The sequence below is a fragment of the Crinia signifera genome, chromosome 5, assembly GCF_055691185.1.
Source record: "Crinia signifera chromosome 5, ASM5569118v1, whole genome shotgun sequence".
In the NCBI taxonomy this organism is placed as follows: Eukaryota; Metazoa; Chordata; class Amphibia; order Anura; family Myobatrachidae; genus Crinia; species Crinia signifera.
In genome coordinates, this window is record NC_139221.1 from 316,412,426 (window position 1) to 316,429,713 (window position 17,288).

General features: G+C 45.1%; 1 protein-coding gene across 8 annotated transcripts in view; it reads right to left on the reverse strand.

The window, feature by feature from the left end:
- CYRIB (CYFIP related Rac1 interactor B) overlaps window positions 1-17,288 on the reverse strand; it is a 134,959-nt gene that overhangs the window by 29,823 nt on the left and 87,848 nt on the right. For all 8 annotated transcript variants that reach the window (XM_083144847.1, XM_083144842.1, XM_083144840.1 and 5 more), the window contains one exon: window positions 10,673-10,710. Coding sequence is in view for 1 of the 8 variants with exons in the window: in XM_083144840.1 (XP_083000966.1) it covers window positions 10,673-10,710 (38 nt within the window). In the remaining 7 variants the exon portion in view is untranslated. The remainder of the gene's footprint in view (window positions 1-10,672; window positions 10,711-17,288) is intronic.

The following is a 17,288-nucleotide window of genomic DNA, read 5'->3' on the forward strand; positions in this document are numbered from 1 at the left end:
TGCACACATACTGCAGGTACTATAGTAACAGGCACACATACTGCAGGTACTATAGTAACAGGCACACACTGCAGGCACTATAGTAACAGGCACACACTGCAGGAACTATAGTAACATGCTCACATTGCAGGTACTATAGTAACATGCACACACACGGCAAGTACTATAGTACCATGCACACACACTACAGGTACTATAGTTACATGCACACAAACTGCAGGTACTATAGTAACAGGCACACACACTGCAGGTACTATAGTAACAGGCACACACACTGCAGGTACTATAGTAACAGGCACACACACTGCAGGTACTATAGTAACAGGCACACACACTGCAGGTACTATAGTAACAGGCACACACACTGCAAGTACTATAGTAACATACACACACACACTGCAGGTACTATAGTAACAGGCACACACTGCAGGTACTATAGTAACATGCAAGGCACACACACTGCAGGTACTATAGTAACAGGCACACACACTGCAGGTACTATAGTAACAGGCACACACACACTGCAGGTACTATAGTAACAGGCAAGGCACACACTGCAGGTACTATAGTAACATGCACACACACTGCAAGTACTATAGTAACATGCACACACACTGCAGGTACTATAGTAAAAGGCACACACACTGCAGGTACTATAGTAACAGGCACACACACTGCAGGTACTATAGTAACAGGCACACACACTGCAGGTACTATAGTAACAGGCCAGGCAAACATACTGCAGGTACTATAGTAACAGGCAAACATACTGCATGTACTATAGTAACATGCACACACACTGCAGGTACTATAGTAACATGCACACACACTGCAGGTACTATAGTAACATGCACACACACTGCAGGTACTATAGTAACAGGCACACACACTGCAGGTACTATAGTAACAGGCACACACACTGCAGGTACTATAGTAACAGGCACACACTGCAGGTACTATAGTAACAGGCACACACTGCAGGTACTATAGTAACAGGCACACACTGCAGGTACTATAGTAACATGCACACATACTGCAGGTACTATAGTAACAGGCACACATACTGCAGGTACTATAGTAACAGGCACACATACTGCAGGTACTATAGTAACAGGCACACACTGCAGGTACTATAGTAACAGGCACACACTGCAGGTACTATAGTAACATGCACACACACTGCAAGTACTATAGTAACATGCACACACACTGCAAGTACTATAGTTACATGCACACAAACTGCAGGTACTATAGTAACAGGCACACACACTGCAGGTACTATAGTAACAGGCACACACACTGCAGGTACTATAGTAACAGGCACACACACTGCAGGTACTATAGTAACAGGCACACACACTGCAGGTACTATAGTAACAGGCACACACACTGCAAGTACTATAGTAACATACACACACACACACTGCAGGTACTATAGTAACAGGCACACACTGCAGGTACTATAGTAACAGGCAAGGCACACACACTGCAGGTACTATAGTAACATATGCACACATATTGCATGTACTATAGTAACATGCACACACACTGCAAGTACTATAGTAACATGCACACACACTGCAGGTACTATAGTAACATGCACACACACTGCAGGTACTATAGTAACATGCACACACACTGCAGGTACTATAGTAACATGCACACACACTGCAGGTACTATAGTAACATGCACACACACTGCAGGTACTATAGTAACATGCACACACACTGCAGGTACTATAGTAACATGCACACACACTGCAGGTACTATAGTAACATGCACACACACTGCAGGTACTATATTAACATGCACACACACTGCAGGTACTATAGTAACATGCACACACACTGCAGGTACTATAGTAACATGCACACACACTGCAGGTACTATAGTAACATGCACACACACTGCAGGTACTATAGTAACATGCACACACACTGCAGGTACTATAGTAACATGCACACACACTGCAGGTACTATAGTAACAGGCACACACACTGCAGGTACTATAGTAACATTTACATACACACACTGCAGGTACTATAGTAACATTTACATACACACACACACACTGCAGGTACTATAGTAACATTTACACACACACACTGCAGGTACTATAGCAACACACACACACTGCAGGTAACTATAACAACATGCGCACACACACACTGCAGGTACTATAGTAACATACACACACACACACTGCAGGTACTATAGTAACATACACACACACACACAAACTGCAGGTACTATAGTGACATACACACACACACACACACTGCAGGTACTATAGTAACATACACACACACACACAAAGAAACTGCAGATACTATAGTAACATACACACACTGCAGGTACTATAGTAATAATCACATCCACCTCAGGCACTATAGTAATATACACACACACACACACACCCACCCACCCACCCACACCTCAGGTACTATAGTAATATACACACAAGAAAAAAGGGGGTTGTCGACTGCACTAGGGTGGATTTTACAGAATAACAATTTTTTGAGAGGTCAGGTGTATGGTGAAAAAAGAATTACGTTACTTGTGGATTATCACGGCTCCCACGATGGCCATCGTATGCTAAAAAATCGCAGCACATCGCATGCGATCGCATCGCATGCGATCGCATACGATTTTGCACTGAAAGGCATCCAAATGCATTGGAATTAGTATTAAACATGTTCAATGGCCCCCAAATGGCATTTTTGAGGCTGTACCACCCCCACTATCAACGCGAACCCGAAGCGTGGCGAGCGGCCGCGGATACCTTCACAGGTATACGCGTCCCCTCACGGGCTTCACAGGTGTCCGCGTGCCACGCTTCGGGCTCGAAGGCTCGCCACACTTTCTATTCTCAACTCCACGCCGACGTGGATAGTGGGGGTATGAAAAGGTCGTAGGACGCGTACCGCCGCCACTCGCCACGCTTCGGGTTCGCGTTTATAGTGGGGGTGGTACAGCCTCAAAAATGCCATTTGGGGGCCATTGAACATGTTTAATACTAATTCCAATGCATTTGGATGCTTTTCAGTGCAAAATCGTATGCGATCAAATCGCATGCGATTGCATACGATTTTGTCAAAAAACGTCAAAAATCGGTAAAAATCGCATCGCATGCCACTATATATGGCATGCGATGGGAGCCGTGATAATCCACAAGTACCAGAATTACAATTTATTAAAATAGACATAAATATACATATAATAAAAACAACAAAAAATGACTTTTGTTTATATATAGTCAACCTTAGGATTTGCGAATGTCCAGTCCACTGGGTATTTTTTCTGAACAGGATCTTGAGTTTGTAATCCGTTTATGAATATTGGATGGAGATGGTTCCACACTCCAAGTTGAAGTCCCAATGAGGGGAAAACCTTCCGGAAGAAGGGGGGCAAGGGAGCAGTGGGTGAAAACGATGCCTCAGAGATAGTGAGGGGCATATTCACCTGGTCTGAGGAGTGGGCTCCCAAATGATGGTAATTGGATTCTCAGAAGTAATGAATGGTATTCACTAGCAGGGAGCACTGGAGACCCTCACTGTTGTTACCGGGCTGTTTTTAGGGGGTGGCGCACCTCCAAATGGTTGTATTCGCCTCGGGTAGATAGGAGGACCAGGGTTCTTGTTCCCGCTGATGGAAAGGGGGGGCCTGAGAGAACCAATAGTCCCACTAAGGATGGCGTTTTCCGGCTGTGGGTGGTGTGGAATCCAAGTGGGGTTCAGTAATCATTGTAGCAAATCTGTAGGGTGATTGGAGTCATTTGCTTGCACCTACGCGTTTCGCTGCCCTCAGCAGCTTTTTCAAGGTGACTTGCATGGTAAACTGACTGGGTTTAAATACCCTATGTAATGAGTATCATCACATACACCTGACCGTATTCATCAATAATAAATAAAATATTTAAAATAATCAGATTGAACACATATATAGTTGGAACGCATCTGTTTAGATAAACAGATGCGTTCCAACTATATAGGAAGTGGGGAACGGTGCGTTCCACATGAGATCACTTCCGCCCTAAACACTTCTAGAGACAGGATTCCCGGTCTCTACTAATGATGCACTATGAAGGCGCCGGCACTAGGAAGACGCCAGTGACTAAGGAAGCCCCGAACAACATCCGGTGGCTTGCTTTCCAAATACCGGAAGTACGGACCCCGTAATACTTCCGGCTTCCGGCTTGACGATCCCCGCATCAGAGTCCAGATATGCCGTTTTCCAGAGGTAATATATATAATTTTATGACATAAAAGGCTAATGATAATAGGTCTGTCTCCCTATAATTTAACTATACGTGTTCAATCTGATTATTTTAAATATTTTATTTATTATTGATGAATACGGTCAGGTGTATGTGATGATACTCATTACATAGGGTATTTAAACCCAGTCAGTTTACCATGCAAGTCACCTTGAAAAAGCTGCTGAGGGCAGCGAAACGCGTAGGTGCAAGCAAATGACTCCAATCACCCTACAGATTTGCTACAACGATTTCTAAACTGAACCTTCTTCCGGAAGGTTTTCCCCTCATTGGGACTTCAACTTGGAGTGTGGAACCATCTTAATCCAATATTCATAAACGGATTACAAACTCAAGATCCTGTTCAGAAAAAATACCCAGTGGACTGGACATTCGCAAATCCTAAGGGTGACTTTATATAAACAAAAGTCATTTTTTGTTGTTTTTATTATATGTATATTTATGTCTATTTTAATAAATTGTAATTCTTTTTTCACCATACACCTGACCTCTCAAAAAATTGTTATTCTGTAAAATCCACCCTAGCGCAGTCGACAACCCCCTTTTTTCTTCTGTATATATTGGGGTTGACTACCCCTTTTTTTAGATTGCAGCTCACTAGCCAAGCACACCCATACTAAGCACCTTTTTTTTGGATATTTTTTTATATCCTCCCTTTCTTATTAATATACACACACCTCAGGTACTATAGTAATATACACACACCTCAGGTACTATAGTAATATACACACCCCTCAGGTACTATAGTAATATACACACCCCTCAGGTACTATAGTAATAATCACATCCACATGCACCTCAGGTACTATAGTAATAATTACTCCCTTACACACTGTAAGTATTTGAATGTATGTACGTACATACGCAAAACTCCGGAACTCCAGGAAGCTGCTTCAATAATCTCTTTCCCCAATGCCTTCCCAGGACTGGATCAGTCTGACAATAGTAAGTGTAGCAAAAAGGCATCACTCAGGGATTTTCCAATATGCATATTGGAAAATCCCTGAGTGACGCCTTTTTGCTACATGTGCTAATATATATATATATATACACAAGTTGAGTATCCCTTATCCGAAATGCTCGGGACCACGAGCATTCCGGATAGTGGATTTTTTCGTTTTTTAGAATAATTTTTTTAGGCTTACTTACCTGTCCCCTGATGGTGTCCGGTGGTCCCTCGGCATCCACAGCAGGCTTTCGGCATCTTCTCTGGGTCTCCAGCGGTCCCAGGAATGCAATGCGACGTCTCCGGCGCGTGCACACTCGCGCAATGCATTCCTGGAACCGCTGGAGAAGATGCCGGAGGCCTGCTGTGGACACCCTGGGACTTGGTAAGTATGAAAAGAGGGTTAGGGGGGTAAAAAAAAATAAATAAAAAAAATTCAAACTATTACAAAAAACACGATTTTTGGAATAATTTGGATAATGGATACACGGATACATGGATACGGGATACTCAACCTGTATGTGTATATTATATATCACTGATCAGCTGTATGTGTGGAGTTTGTATGTTTCTCTGTGTTAATGTGGGTCCACAGGGGTAAATTTACAAAGTTGGGAGTTCTATTGAAGATGGGAAGTTGCCCATAGCAACCAACCCAATTATATTGATTATCTTCTAGAAGGTGCTAAATAAATAAGTTGTACCATCTACACGCAAGGTCTCATCTTCAATAGAACGGTGTGATAGAGAATGCAGGGTGTATACTATAATGGGGTCTGCACTGAATACAATGTTTTCTGTAAAGCAATGCATACTATGCTGAGACTTGGGAACATAGATTGTAAGCTCCACTGAGGCTGATGGGAATGGAGGAAACATTCCCTGCAAAGCATTGTGGGACATACAAGCACTATACAGTGTATAAATCACACAAAACAACCAAATGCTCCCACTGGCAGCTTACACAGCTCTGCGCTGCAAGGAAATTCTGACATCTAGTGGTCATTTTGAAGAAAGCAACAAAAGTAAGAGGCTACTAAAGACTGCTCATTTAAGTGCCTCTACGCACAGCAATTTTTTACGTAAGGATCCATGTTGGTAAGAGTTCAGCATATCATTTCAAAAGCAACCAATTGCATGCTGTTCCTCTAATTCTCTATTGGGAACGGTGCTGTTTTATTAAGGTAATGGTTTGCGGATATAAATGCTTGCAATATGTAAGTGTATTAAATATTTTATTCTGAGAAATATAAAAAAGTCACTATTAAGGCACCCAGTGCATGTACTTCAAATTGAGTTACAAAAGGTACGTTAGGTGTAAAGTCTCCCCAACACTATGCGACTTCTGCCCCAGCAGTTACCATCCTGATATCTCCATCACTGTGGACAACTCGACAATCTACCCTACCCCACAAGCTCGTTGCATAGGGGTCATCCTCGACTCTGAACTGTCCTTTGTTCCCCACATTCAATCTGTCACCAAATCATGTTACACGCATCTAAAAAACATATCCAAAATACAACCGTATATATCACCCAAGACACTACTTCTCCATGCACTCATTATATCCCGCATTGATTACTGTAATAGTCTCCTAACTGGTCTTCCCAAGAACAGACTCTCGCCACTGCAAGCCATTCAAAATGCTGCTGCTAGGCTGATCTTTCTTGCAAGATGCTCATCGTCTACTGATCCCCTCTGCCAGTCCCTCCATTGGTTACCTGTGTTTTACTGTATTCAATATTAAACCCTTCTAGCATATAAAGTTATTAACCATACTGCACCAGCTTATATCTCTCTACTTATCACAAAATATCTCCCATCTCGGCCAATCCGCTCTGCACAAGATCTGCATCTCTCTTCTGCACGGATCACTAGCTCCCATTCACTATTACAGGACTTTCATCGGGCTGCTCCCACCCTATGGAATGCCCTTCCACGCACAATAAGACTCTCCACTAGCCTCCAAACTTTCAAGTGTTCCCTGAAAACTCACCTCTTCAGGCAAGCCTATCATATTTATACACCGCACACATAACCCTCTGAGGCACTTATGTATTATATAGCTTCCCTTCTGGACCTACAAGCTATGCCAGTGATTCCCAAACTGTGTGCCGTGGCTCCCTGGGGTGCCTCGGGACACATGCAGGGGTGTCGCGGCTTGGTGGTCTAGGACCAACTCAAATTATTAATGGTTAATTATTTATGAGCAAAACCAGTGCTGGTGGCTGCCAATCATAGAGTGTGTACAAACAGAAGCAAATACTGCCCTTTACCACATAACTGCCACTAAGAATCGCATATAAACCCAATCTAATAAAAAAAATTGGGACCTAGGGGTGCCGTGAAAAAACTTCTGATTCTCTAGGGTGCCGTGAATCAAAAAAGATTGGGAACCCCTGAGCTATGCTATTACTGGTGCCTGTCCTTGTATCCTTCCAGCAGGGCTCTCCTACCTCCAAGTCTGTCTGTTGTTACCCAGTTTGTTTTATCTCTGTTTACAATTGTAAAGCGCAACGGATTCTGCTGCGCTATATAAGACACTGTAACGGAATCTGCTGCGCTATATAAGACACTGTAACGGAATCTGCTGCGCTATATAAGACACTGTAACAGAATCTGCTGCGCTATATAAGACACTGTAACGGAATCTGCTGCGCCATATAAGACACTGTAACGGAATCTGCTGCGCTATATAAGACACTGTAGCGGAATCTGCTGCGCTATATAAGACGCTGTAACGGAATCTGCTGCGCTATATAAGACACTGTAACGGATTCTGCTGCGCTATATAAGACACTGTAATGGAATCTGCTGCGCTATATAAGACACTGTAACGGAATCTGCTGCGCTATATAAGACGCTGTAACGGAATCTGCTGCGCTATATAAGACGCTGTAACGGAATCTGCTGCGCTATATAAGACACTAACGGAATCTGCTGCGCTATATAAGACACTGTAACGGAATCTGCTGCGCTATATAAGACACTGTAACGGAATCTGCTGCGCTATATAAGACACTAACGGAATCTGCGGCGCTATATAAGACGCTGTAACGGAATCTGCTGCGCTATATAAGACACTGTAACGGAATCTGCTGCGCTATATAAGACACTGTAACGGAATCTGCTGCGCTATATAAGACACTGTAACAGAATCTGCTGCGCTATATAAGACGCTGTAACGGAATCTGCTGCGCTACATAAGACACTGGAAATAAATAAATAATAGGAGAGGGGGTCTGCCTGGAGATCTTACGTGCAGCATGTATTATCTCCGGTTCCACTCTGAAAAAGCACGGGGCCACTCATCGGATCGGTTCGTATCACCATGTATCACTAAAGATGCGTACACACTGGCCTGTATATCGGCCGTTTGACTGAAAGGCCGATATATCGATGCACCATCGGCCAGTGTGTATGAGCAATATATCTATGTTAATGACGTTGTTTTAAAGATATATTGCAGCTCTGCAACACAGCCGATGCCTAATATATCTAAAGATATAGTGGGGCATTGTGCAGTGTTAACAGGCGATCTGCCGACTGCCCATACAGCTGTGCCGGGAGCTGCCGGTGGTTAACAGCTCAGTGTGTGGGCACATGCAAATGCACCCGCCCATTTGTGATGTCAGTCCCAACGGATCGGGGAGCATGTATGCAGAACACACTGCCCGATCCGTCTGTAGCTATATCTGCAGATAAAGCTATAAGTGTGTACCCAGCTTTACACCTAGATCCGATCCACTGACATACCTAAATGTTATAATGGGGAGGCCAATCCCGGGGCTCGCCTCCCTAATAAAAATAGCGGGACAAAGTGTAGCGGTGCTGCTGTGTGTCCGGAAGCGGCAGAGAGGGGGTGCGGCGGCCGGCAGGATGTGCAATGTGACCTCTGACCACGTCACGGTCCCGGAGATGGGAGCAGTCAGGAAGCGCCCACTCAGCCGCAGCCTGACATTAGACTGCACATGCGCAGTCTAATCCCGAAATTGGAGTTTCCATATCCCAGGATTCAAATCACGGCATTTTAAGGGCCAAATTCTGGAGTCCCACCAAACCCGGGACTGTCCACCCTAGTTATGATGCATGCAGTGGCTTAGCTAGGGCACCAAGCGTGGGTTGGGGGGGGGGGGGGGGGGGTGAGCCAGTGGCACAGGATCTACTCTCTGCAGATTTCATGGGGTCTGGCTATACACATGTCAACTGCTAATTCGACCTTGCAAAAATGGCTGCCACCTTAGAAGAGCCAATGCTAGAGGTCCCTTTTTTCCCCCCGGCATCTTCACTACTAACTGTGCAGATCACCTTACCTGTAACAATGTTGCATGGAAGTACAGAAATCGGTACTTGTTCCCTAGCAGGGCGCCCACATTTATTACATACGCAAACATAGTGAAATTGCATCGCATCACGTATAGTAGTAGCATGCGATGCGATTGCCCCGTTCCGCTCCCTGTCATTCCCGCCCCCTGTCAGATCCTCTCAGAAATCACTCGGAGGTGATTATTTAGGTACTTTTTCTCTAGCAGGGTGCCCCCGATTTTGATCGTAGTGCATCTTATGCAATCACATCGCATGCAATATAGCGGCATGCGATGCAATGCGATGCGATTTTTAATTGTACAAGCACCCTAATGGGTGCTTACAATGTTAAATACACCCCCATTGTCAACGCCACCCCCTCTATCAACGCCAACCCCAAGCGTGGCGAGCGCAGCGAGCGCGAGAGCGGTGGCGGTACGCATCCTACGACCTTTTCATACCCCCAGCCCCACTATCCACGTCGAGTTGATTTAAGATAGTGCCCGAAGCATGGCGAGCGCGGCGATCCCCGCGAGGGGACACGGATTACTTTACATGTATTCCGCGTGCGCTCACCATGCTTCGGGCTCGATACACTATCTAAAATCAACTCCACGCCGACGTGGATAGTGGGGGTATGAAAAGGTCAGAGGACGCGTTCCGCTGCGCTCGTCACGCTTCGGGTTGGCGTTGATACTGGGGTTGATGCTAAACAATGGCATAGGTGCAGTTGCTTACAATTGTAAGCACCCATCACATCTCATACTATGCACACATCACATCTCATACCATCACATCTCGTGGCATGGTTGCTTGAACAATGAAATATCGCATCGCAATTGGTGCGCTGAGATCGCATTCGATATTTCATTGTATAAGCACTCCAGTGCACTATATATGGACATCGCATCACATGCTACTATAACACGGCATACGATGCGATTTCACTACGGTGAATAGCTCTGTACGCTAAAAGCGTACTGGGCGCCCTGCTAGGAAACAAGTACCCAGAAATCCTTTTAGCATAAAACAAACCGCATTGATGTAAAGCACCGGTAGAGAACACAATGCATTCTTACAGAGGAATGTGTCCTGCATAAAATCATCCACACAAATAGCAGGAGCATCTTGTCATTTACTCACCTACTCCCAGTGTTGCAGTTCTTGTATTGGCTCCCAACCTGGAAAACACAAAAGAAAAACTTTACTAACAGAAACAAAAACACAAAAGTATTTCCAACTGAGAAACGTCCCGAATTTGAAACGCCCCATAGGAAGACTTGGAACTTGCAAGTACATTTAAGACTCAATCAGCTTCAATCTATCATTTATAAAGTGCACACTATTCTAGAAACGTAGAAGCCGATTGGTTGCTAGCGCCAACTTCTCTACCTGTCCAGTCTTTAGAAAGTTTGATACATCTTCCCCCATAGACTATCATACAGAGGTAGCCACCACACTCAACGGATGACCATCAATGTTTTTGATGATCAATGGGCATCTACTTTCATGACTGACTGTCCCATGAGCCAATCAGAACATGGGGCGTGGCTTCACGGGTGGCCTATGCTCTGTGTCCTTGCACCATTGGAAGAATGAAAAAAAAAATATTTGTTATTGCTGTGTTATCATCTCCTTCTCCCCATCAATGGTAAAAATAGTCTACATCGACCATAAACTATCAATGATTATCATTCACCGATGGCCGATGGCCAGCCCTACATTGAATAAAACAAAGTGCACGTCACACAACAAAAATCCTGGCAGCAGAGAGGAACCTGCGAACGTTCTAGTGTACACCTTAAGGATTGCACAGACCCAAAATAATGGCAAATAGTAACACTTAATTACCACGAGAGAAAAAGATTGTTTATCAAATAAAACTGAATATTATATAGATCAGTCGACACTTCAGAAATGTTGATATGCAGCAAAATGTCAACACTTATACGGTGCACATGTCAACCTATGTCAACTTAATAACCCCAATTTTTTCTTTAAAAGCCAGCCTTTTTCACCTTTTGACCGTGTCCACCTTTTGACTGGGACACCTTCAAGGGTGACTCAGGTTGATGTTCCAGGACCCAAACAAATTATTTATGCTCAAAGTGATGGGTAAAACCAATGTGCTGCCAATCGATATATGTGGACAACTAGGACCACATACCTGAACCTGAAGCTGGGTACACACTACACGATTTTTATGAACGATGCTAACGATATCATCGTGCATATCAATCAGTGTGTACACACTACACCAGCTGTTGCAAAACTACACATCCCAGCATGCCTTGCAATCCTTTTACCATTCCTTAATAGTAAAATTGTGGCTAGGCATGATGGGACTTGTAGTTTCACAACATCTGGAGGGCCATAGTTTGGACATGCCTGCACTACACTATATCATTAACAACGTGCGCTCCCACGGATCATTAACAATAAGCCCAATCTGATGATATTGTCAGTGACTGTATGTTGGGCAGGGGTCGCCGTGACGTCACTGAATTAAATCATTAATGATATTGTTCAGTGTTTACTCCCGAGTCACTCGATTCGGCGGTGCCTCATGTCATACAGTGTGTACGGACCTTACGGGTGGCCGGTTACTTGATTAAATATTTTTTTTCCATTTCATAATAAAAAAAGAACTATGGGTACCTTGAAAAATCCCTGATACTCTAGGGGTGCATGTACTGTATTATATAAGTAGCATCATCCTCACACACATTGCTCAGGGCATGCTGGGGGTTTGTAGGGTGTGTAATACCACCTGTCGGCTCAAAAAAAAAGGTACTTGTTTCCTAGCACGGCCACAACGATCATGATCGTGGGCATTGTGAGGAAAAATCGGGGGCATCGCGGCCATCGCATGCACTAAATAAATCGGGTGCGATGGTACCGACGCGATGCCCGCGATTTCCCATAGGGAACAATGTAAAATGCCTCAATTTACCCGCGATGCCCCCGATTTCCCATAGGAAACAATGTTAAAAGGCTCAATTTACCCAAATCATCATAGGGAACAATGGTAAATGGGCCAGAAACCCCCAAAAACACCCCTGAACAGTGAAATGTCCCCCCAAAAGTAGTTTACGCCACCCCACAGCGTGGCGAGCGCAGCGAGCCCCCGAGGGGCGGCGGTACGCGTCCTCCGACCTTTTCATACCCCCACTATCCACGTCGGGGTGGAGTTGAGAATAGAATAGTGTGGCGAGCGCAGCGAGCCCGAAGCGTGGCGAGCGCAGCGAGCCCCGCGAGGGGACGCGGATACCTGTGAAGCCCGCGAAGGGACACGTTTACCTGTGAAGGTATCCGCGTCCGCTCGCCACGCTTCGGGCTCGGTGGCTCGCCACACTATTCTATTCTCAACTCCACGCCGACGTGGATAGTGGGGGCATGAAAAGGTCGGAGGACGCGTACCGCTGCGCTCGCCACGCTTCGGGTTCGCGTTGATCGTGGGGTGGCGTAAACTACTTTTGGGGGGACATTTCACTGTTCAGGGGTGTTTTGGGTTTCTGGGCCATTTACCATAGTTCCCTATGATGATTTGGTGAAATTGAGGCATTTAACATTGTTTCCTATGGGAAATCAGAGGCATCGCGGGTAAATTGAGGCATTTAACATTGTTTCCTATGGGAAATCGGGGGCATCGCGTCTGGACCATTTAAACCTTTTTTAGCCGCATACGACGCGACCGACGCGATTTTGACTTTTTTCAATGTATTTCAATGGGAAAATCGGGGGCATCGCGTCGGTCGCGTCGCAGACCACTAGAAATTACACCCGCGATTGTGGCCGTGCTAGGAAACAAGTACCAAAAAAAAACATGAAAAACTCAGGTCAACTTTTGGACTGTTGATAGAATGCTGTCAATCAGATCTCCATATTCATGCAATTAGTCCTGATATCTGAGTGTAAGCAGGGACTATACAGTATATTACACTATAAGCTAGCAGGGCTACCTGTATCTAAGCAGGGACTTTCACATTCAAATACCGATCGTATAACTTCTTTATATAGCAAAACCATACATATAACACAGAGCTGTACAGAGAGAACATTTGACATTTACATCAGTCGCTGCCCCATTGGAGCTTAATCTTCAGTCCCTAGCAGACAATCGCACAGAAGCATTTTGGCAGAAGGCAGAATTACTTGTGTCACAATAAACCCTCTGCTGTGCTTATGTAGTGTAGGAGGAAAGCCACACCAACGCAGAGAGAATATATGTATGCGATACACGCACAGGGCCCTGGTCAGGAACGCATGACCCTAGTGCTGAGAGACAACGCCAACCACTGCGCTATCATTCATACACGAGCCTGCAAAAGCCTTTGGCCAAAGCTTATGTTTGTTTCTATTGCTCTCTCAAAGAACATCAACTGTAATTGTTCGTATCACATTTGTATAGTTCGCATTCGGATCGCAACGTGAGTCGCACTGCAGTGTGGCAAAGCATGGCGCAATGTGGCTAGTGTGTCGTAGGTGTCGCTTTGAAAATCACCATTGCGCATGCCTGAGTTCTCCAATGAAATACAGTAATATAGTCCAAGAACTACTGTACTGTATGTTAAATGCAGTCATGTATTCTTTACAGATGAGCGCTGGGCTACAGGATCCTGAATACAGATCATGCACGGCACAGTACTGTCTGCCTTCCACATGGATGCAGGGCTGCAGGTTCATTTAAATTCATGTGGATCGTATCACTCCTGCTTTCATTTCTGCTCTTACTAGATGCTACTCTATATAACAGTGTGTCGCCAAGCTGCATTGGAACTGCCTTATCGGAAAGACGCTCGCAAAGCCGTTCACACTGTGAGCTTAGCTGCATCAGGTGTGAATGAGCGGACATGCCAGAGGTACAGTAGCTGTAATGGCCTAGTGGTTAAGACCACAGCATGTCTTGGGCTCAGAGCTCGATCGATTTTTTGTAATTCTACTGTTTCATTTATTCTACATTAAAATGTGTATATATTTATGCTTTGCTTCCGGTTTACTTGTGTATCCAAAGCTTAGGTCCATAAGGGTAGGCTCCCTCATGGCCGATAACCTCGGACTGCCACCATTTTGTACATACAGTATGCTGTGTGGTTGTGCATTAAGCCCCAGGGACTTGGTGGGGAAATATATGCCAAGCGGGATGCAGTTACAATCCCGGCGGTCGGGATCCCGGCGTTCAGAATCCCGACCGCCGAAATGCCGACACTTTCTCCCTCCTGGGGTGTCCACGACACCCCTGGAGGGAGAATAAATTAGTGTGCCGAGCGTAGCGAGGCACCGGGCCCGCTGCGTGGCGAGAGCAGCGAGCCCGCAAGGGGGGGGGGGGCGATCCACGTCCCCCCCTTGTCGGCATTTCGGGCTGTCGGGATTCCGGCGTCGGGATTCTGAACGCCGGGATTTAAAACTGAATCCATGCCAAGCTAAACATATAATTCCCCACCGAGATTCTGGGGGGTTTGAAGCCAGTGATGCTGGGGGGGGGGGGGGGGGGGGGGGGGGGGTGGCATGGGGATCAGTACACCACGCACTGTGCATGGCATTCTGCAGGCTTAACCGCTAGGCCATTAGGGCTACTGTACATCTTATTCACAAGATGCAGGTACCCGGAAGCCTTTTGTAATCAAGCAGCAGATAAATGCACATGACGCTTGGGGTTTTTCGCAATGTACGCAAAATTTTTTGTATTAAAAACTGTATTTAACGTAAATGCGGTTGTAAATCTAGTAGTAGTCTCTCTGCCCGCCACCATTTTGTAAAAATGCTAAGTACGGTAGTTGCTCATTAACCCCTTCCCGACATTGCCTTTTAAGGTAATTTTTTTTTTTTTTTTCCTCCTTGTGTTCAAATAAGCGTAACTTTTTTAATTTTCCGGCTATATAGACACATGAGGGCTTTTTTTTTGCGGGACAAGTTGTACTTTCTAATGGTACCATTTACTATACCGTATAATATTCTGGGGAATCAGGAAATAATTCAATGTGGGGTAAAAAAAAAAAAAAACGCAATTCCACAATTTTGCGCTGGTTACGTTTTTTTTGGAGTTCATAGTTCGTTTAAAATGATGGGTTATCTTTATTCTATGGGTCGTTACGATTCCGGTAATACCAAACTTATATAGTTTTCGTTACATTTTACCACTAAAAAAAAAAAATAGAAAATGTTACGGTTTTTCGAATTTGCGTCGCGTCGCCATGTTCTGCGGCTTATAACTTTTTTATTTTTCCACCTACGGACCTGGGTGAGGGCTCATTTTTTGCGGGCTGAAGTGTACTTTTTAATTAATACCATTATGGGATATGGGCGACTTTCTGATCTCTTTTAGCTATTTTTTTTTGGGTAGGCGATGCGACCAAAAAGCGTAGTTTTGGCGTTGGGGATTATTTTCCGTTTACGCCTTTAACCGTGCGGGATAACTAATGTTATATTTTAATAGATCGGACTTTTAGGAACGCGGCGATACCAAATATGTTTATTTTTTTTATTATTTATTTATTTTTATTTGGGAAATGGGGAAAGGGGGGTGATTTGAACTTTTAATATTTTATTATTTTTTTTTTATTTTTAAACTTTATTTTTTTTTTTTTTTTACTTTTACTACAAGGCCCCCTAGTGTACTTGACCACTAGGGGGCGCGATCGCCTGTACTAGGTTCAGCCATAGAGCTCTATGGCTGAACGTAGTGATTTTTTGCACTTCCTATTACATCCTGCCTGAGGCAGGATGTAATAGGTATGAATACACGGACAGCACAGGGGTCTACATTAGACCCCTGGCTACCATGGCAACCGATCGGCACCCTCCGATCGCGCTGCGGGGGGCCCCGATCGGCGCCGGAGGGGGGCGCCCCCCCCTCCGATCAGCTATTTAAGCACTGCGGGCGCTTTGCCCGCGGTGCTTAAAGGGTTAAACGGCCGCGATCGGCGAACTCGCCGCTCGTGGCCGTGAGAGCAGGGACATGGCTGTAATATACAGCCATTACCTGCTCTCTATCAAGCCAGCTCACTCCGTGAGCTGGCTTGATTCACCCCCAACCGACATATGACGTAAATGTACGTCATATGTCGGGAAGGGGTTAAGCAGGACGAGACTATCGGTCACGAGGAAACCCACCCTTATGGAGCTAAGCTCGGCTCGCTGTACACCGGTAAAGTGGAATCATCCGCAGCACTGCACTGCGGTTCTAATTAGCGGAGCACCTAGCAGCGAAGTAGTGTAATTACCGTCCATGCTTTCCCCATAGTACGCCATCATGGGACATGTCACATGGCGGGACACCAGCGGATTCCCGCACAGGGCACCACAGAGGTAAGTTAGGTGTGGAAGCAATGTAGAAATCATTTGATTATAGAAATGATTTCTACCCGGCACGCAGGCTGTGAATGGTTGTTTATGCTAAACATCCATTTGCACACAGGCGGTGGAACTCGGCATGGGGGGGGGGGGGGGGGGGCGGTGTTTGGTGGACTCGCAAGGTCCTTCGTTCAAACAACATTAACTATGGATAAGAACAGATACCACAGTATCGGAGAGCGTCACGCTGTAACAGGGGCAGCTCAAAATATTGTAAAGATAACGCCCCTCCGAGCACACGTCTGACGTATATCATGTGTATCAGTTTATGCCATGGCCTCCCCCAGTCACCTGAGCTAAATCACATCAAGAAACTCTGGGATGAATTAGAAAACTTTGTGCAATGGCTCCAACAAATCCAAAAATGTCTGAAGACGACCTGGAAATGATAAAACTTATGTAAAGT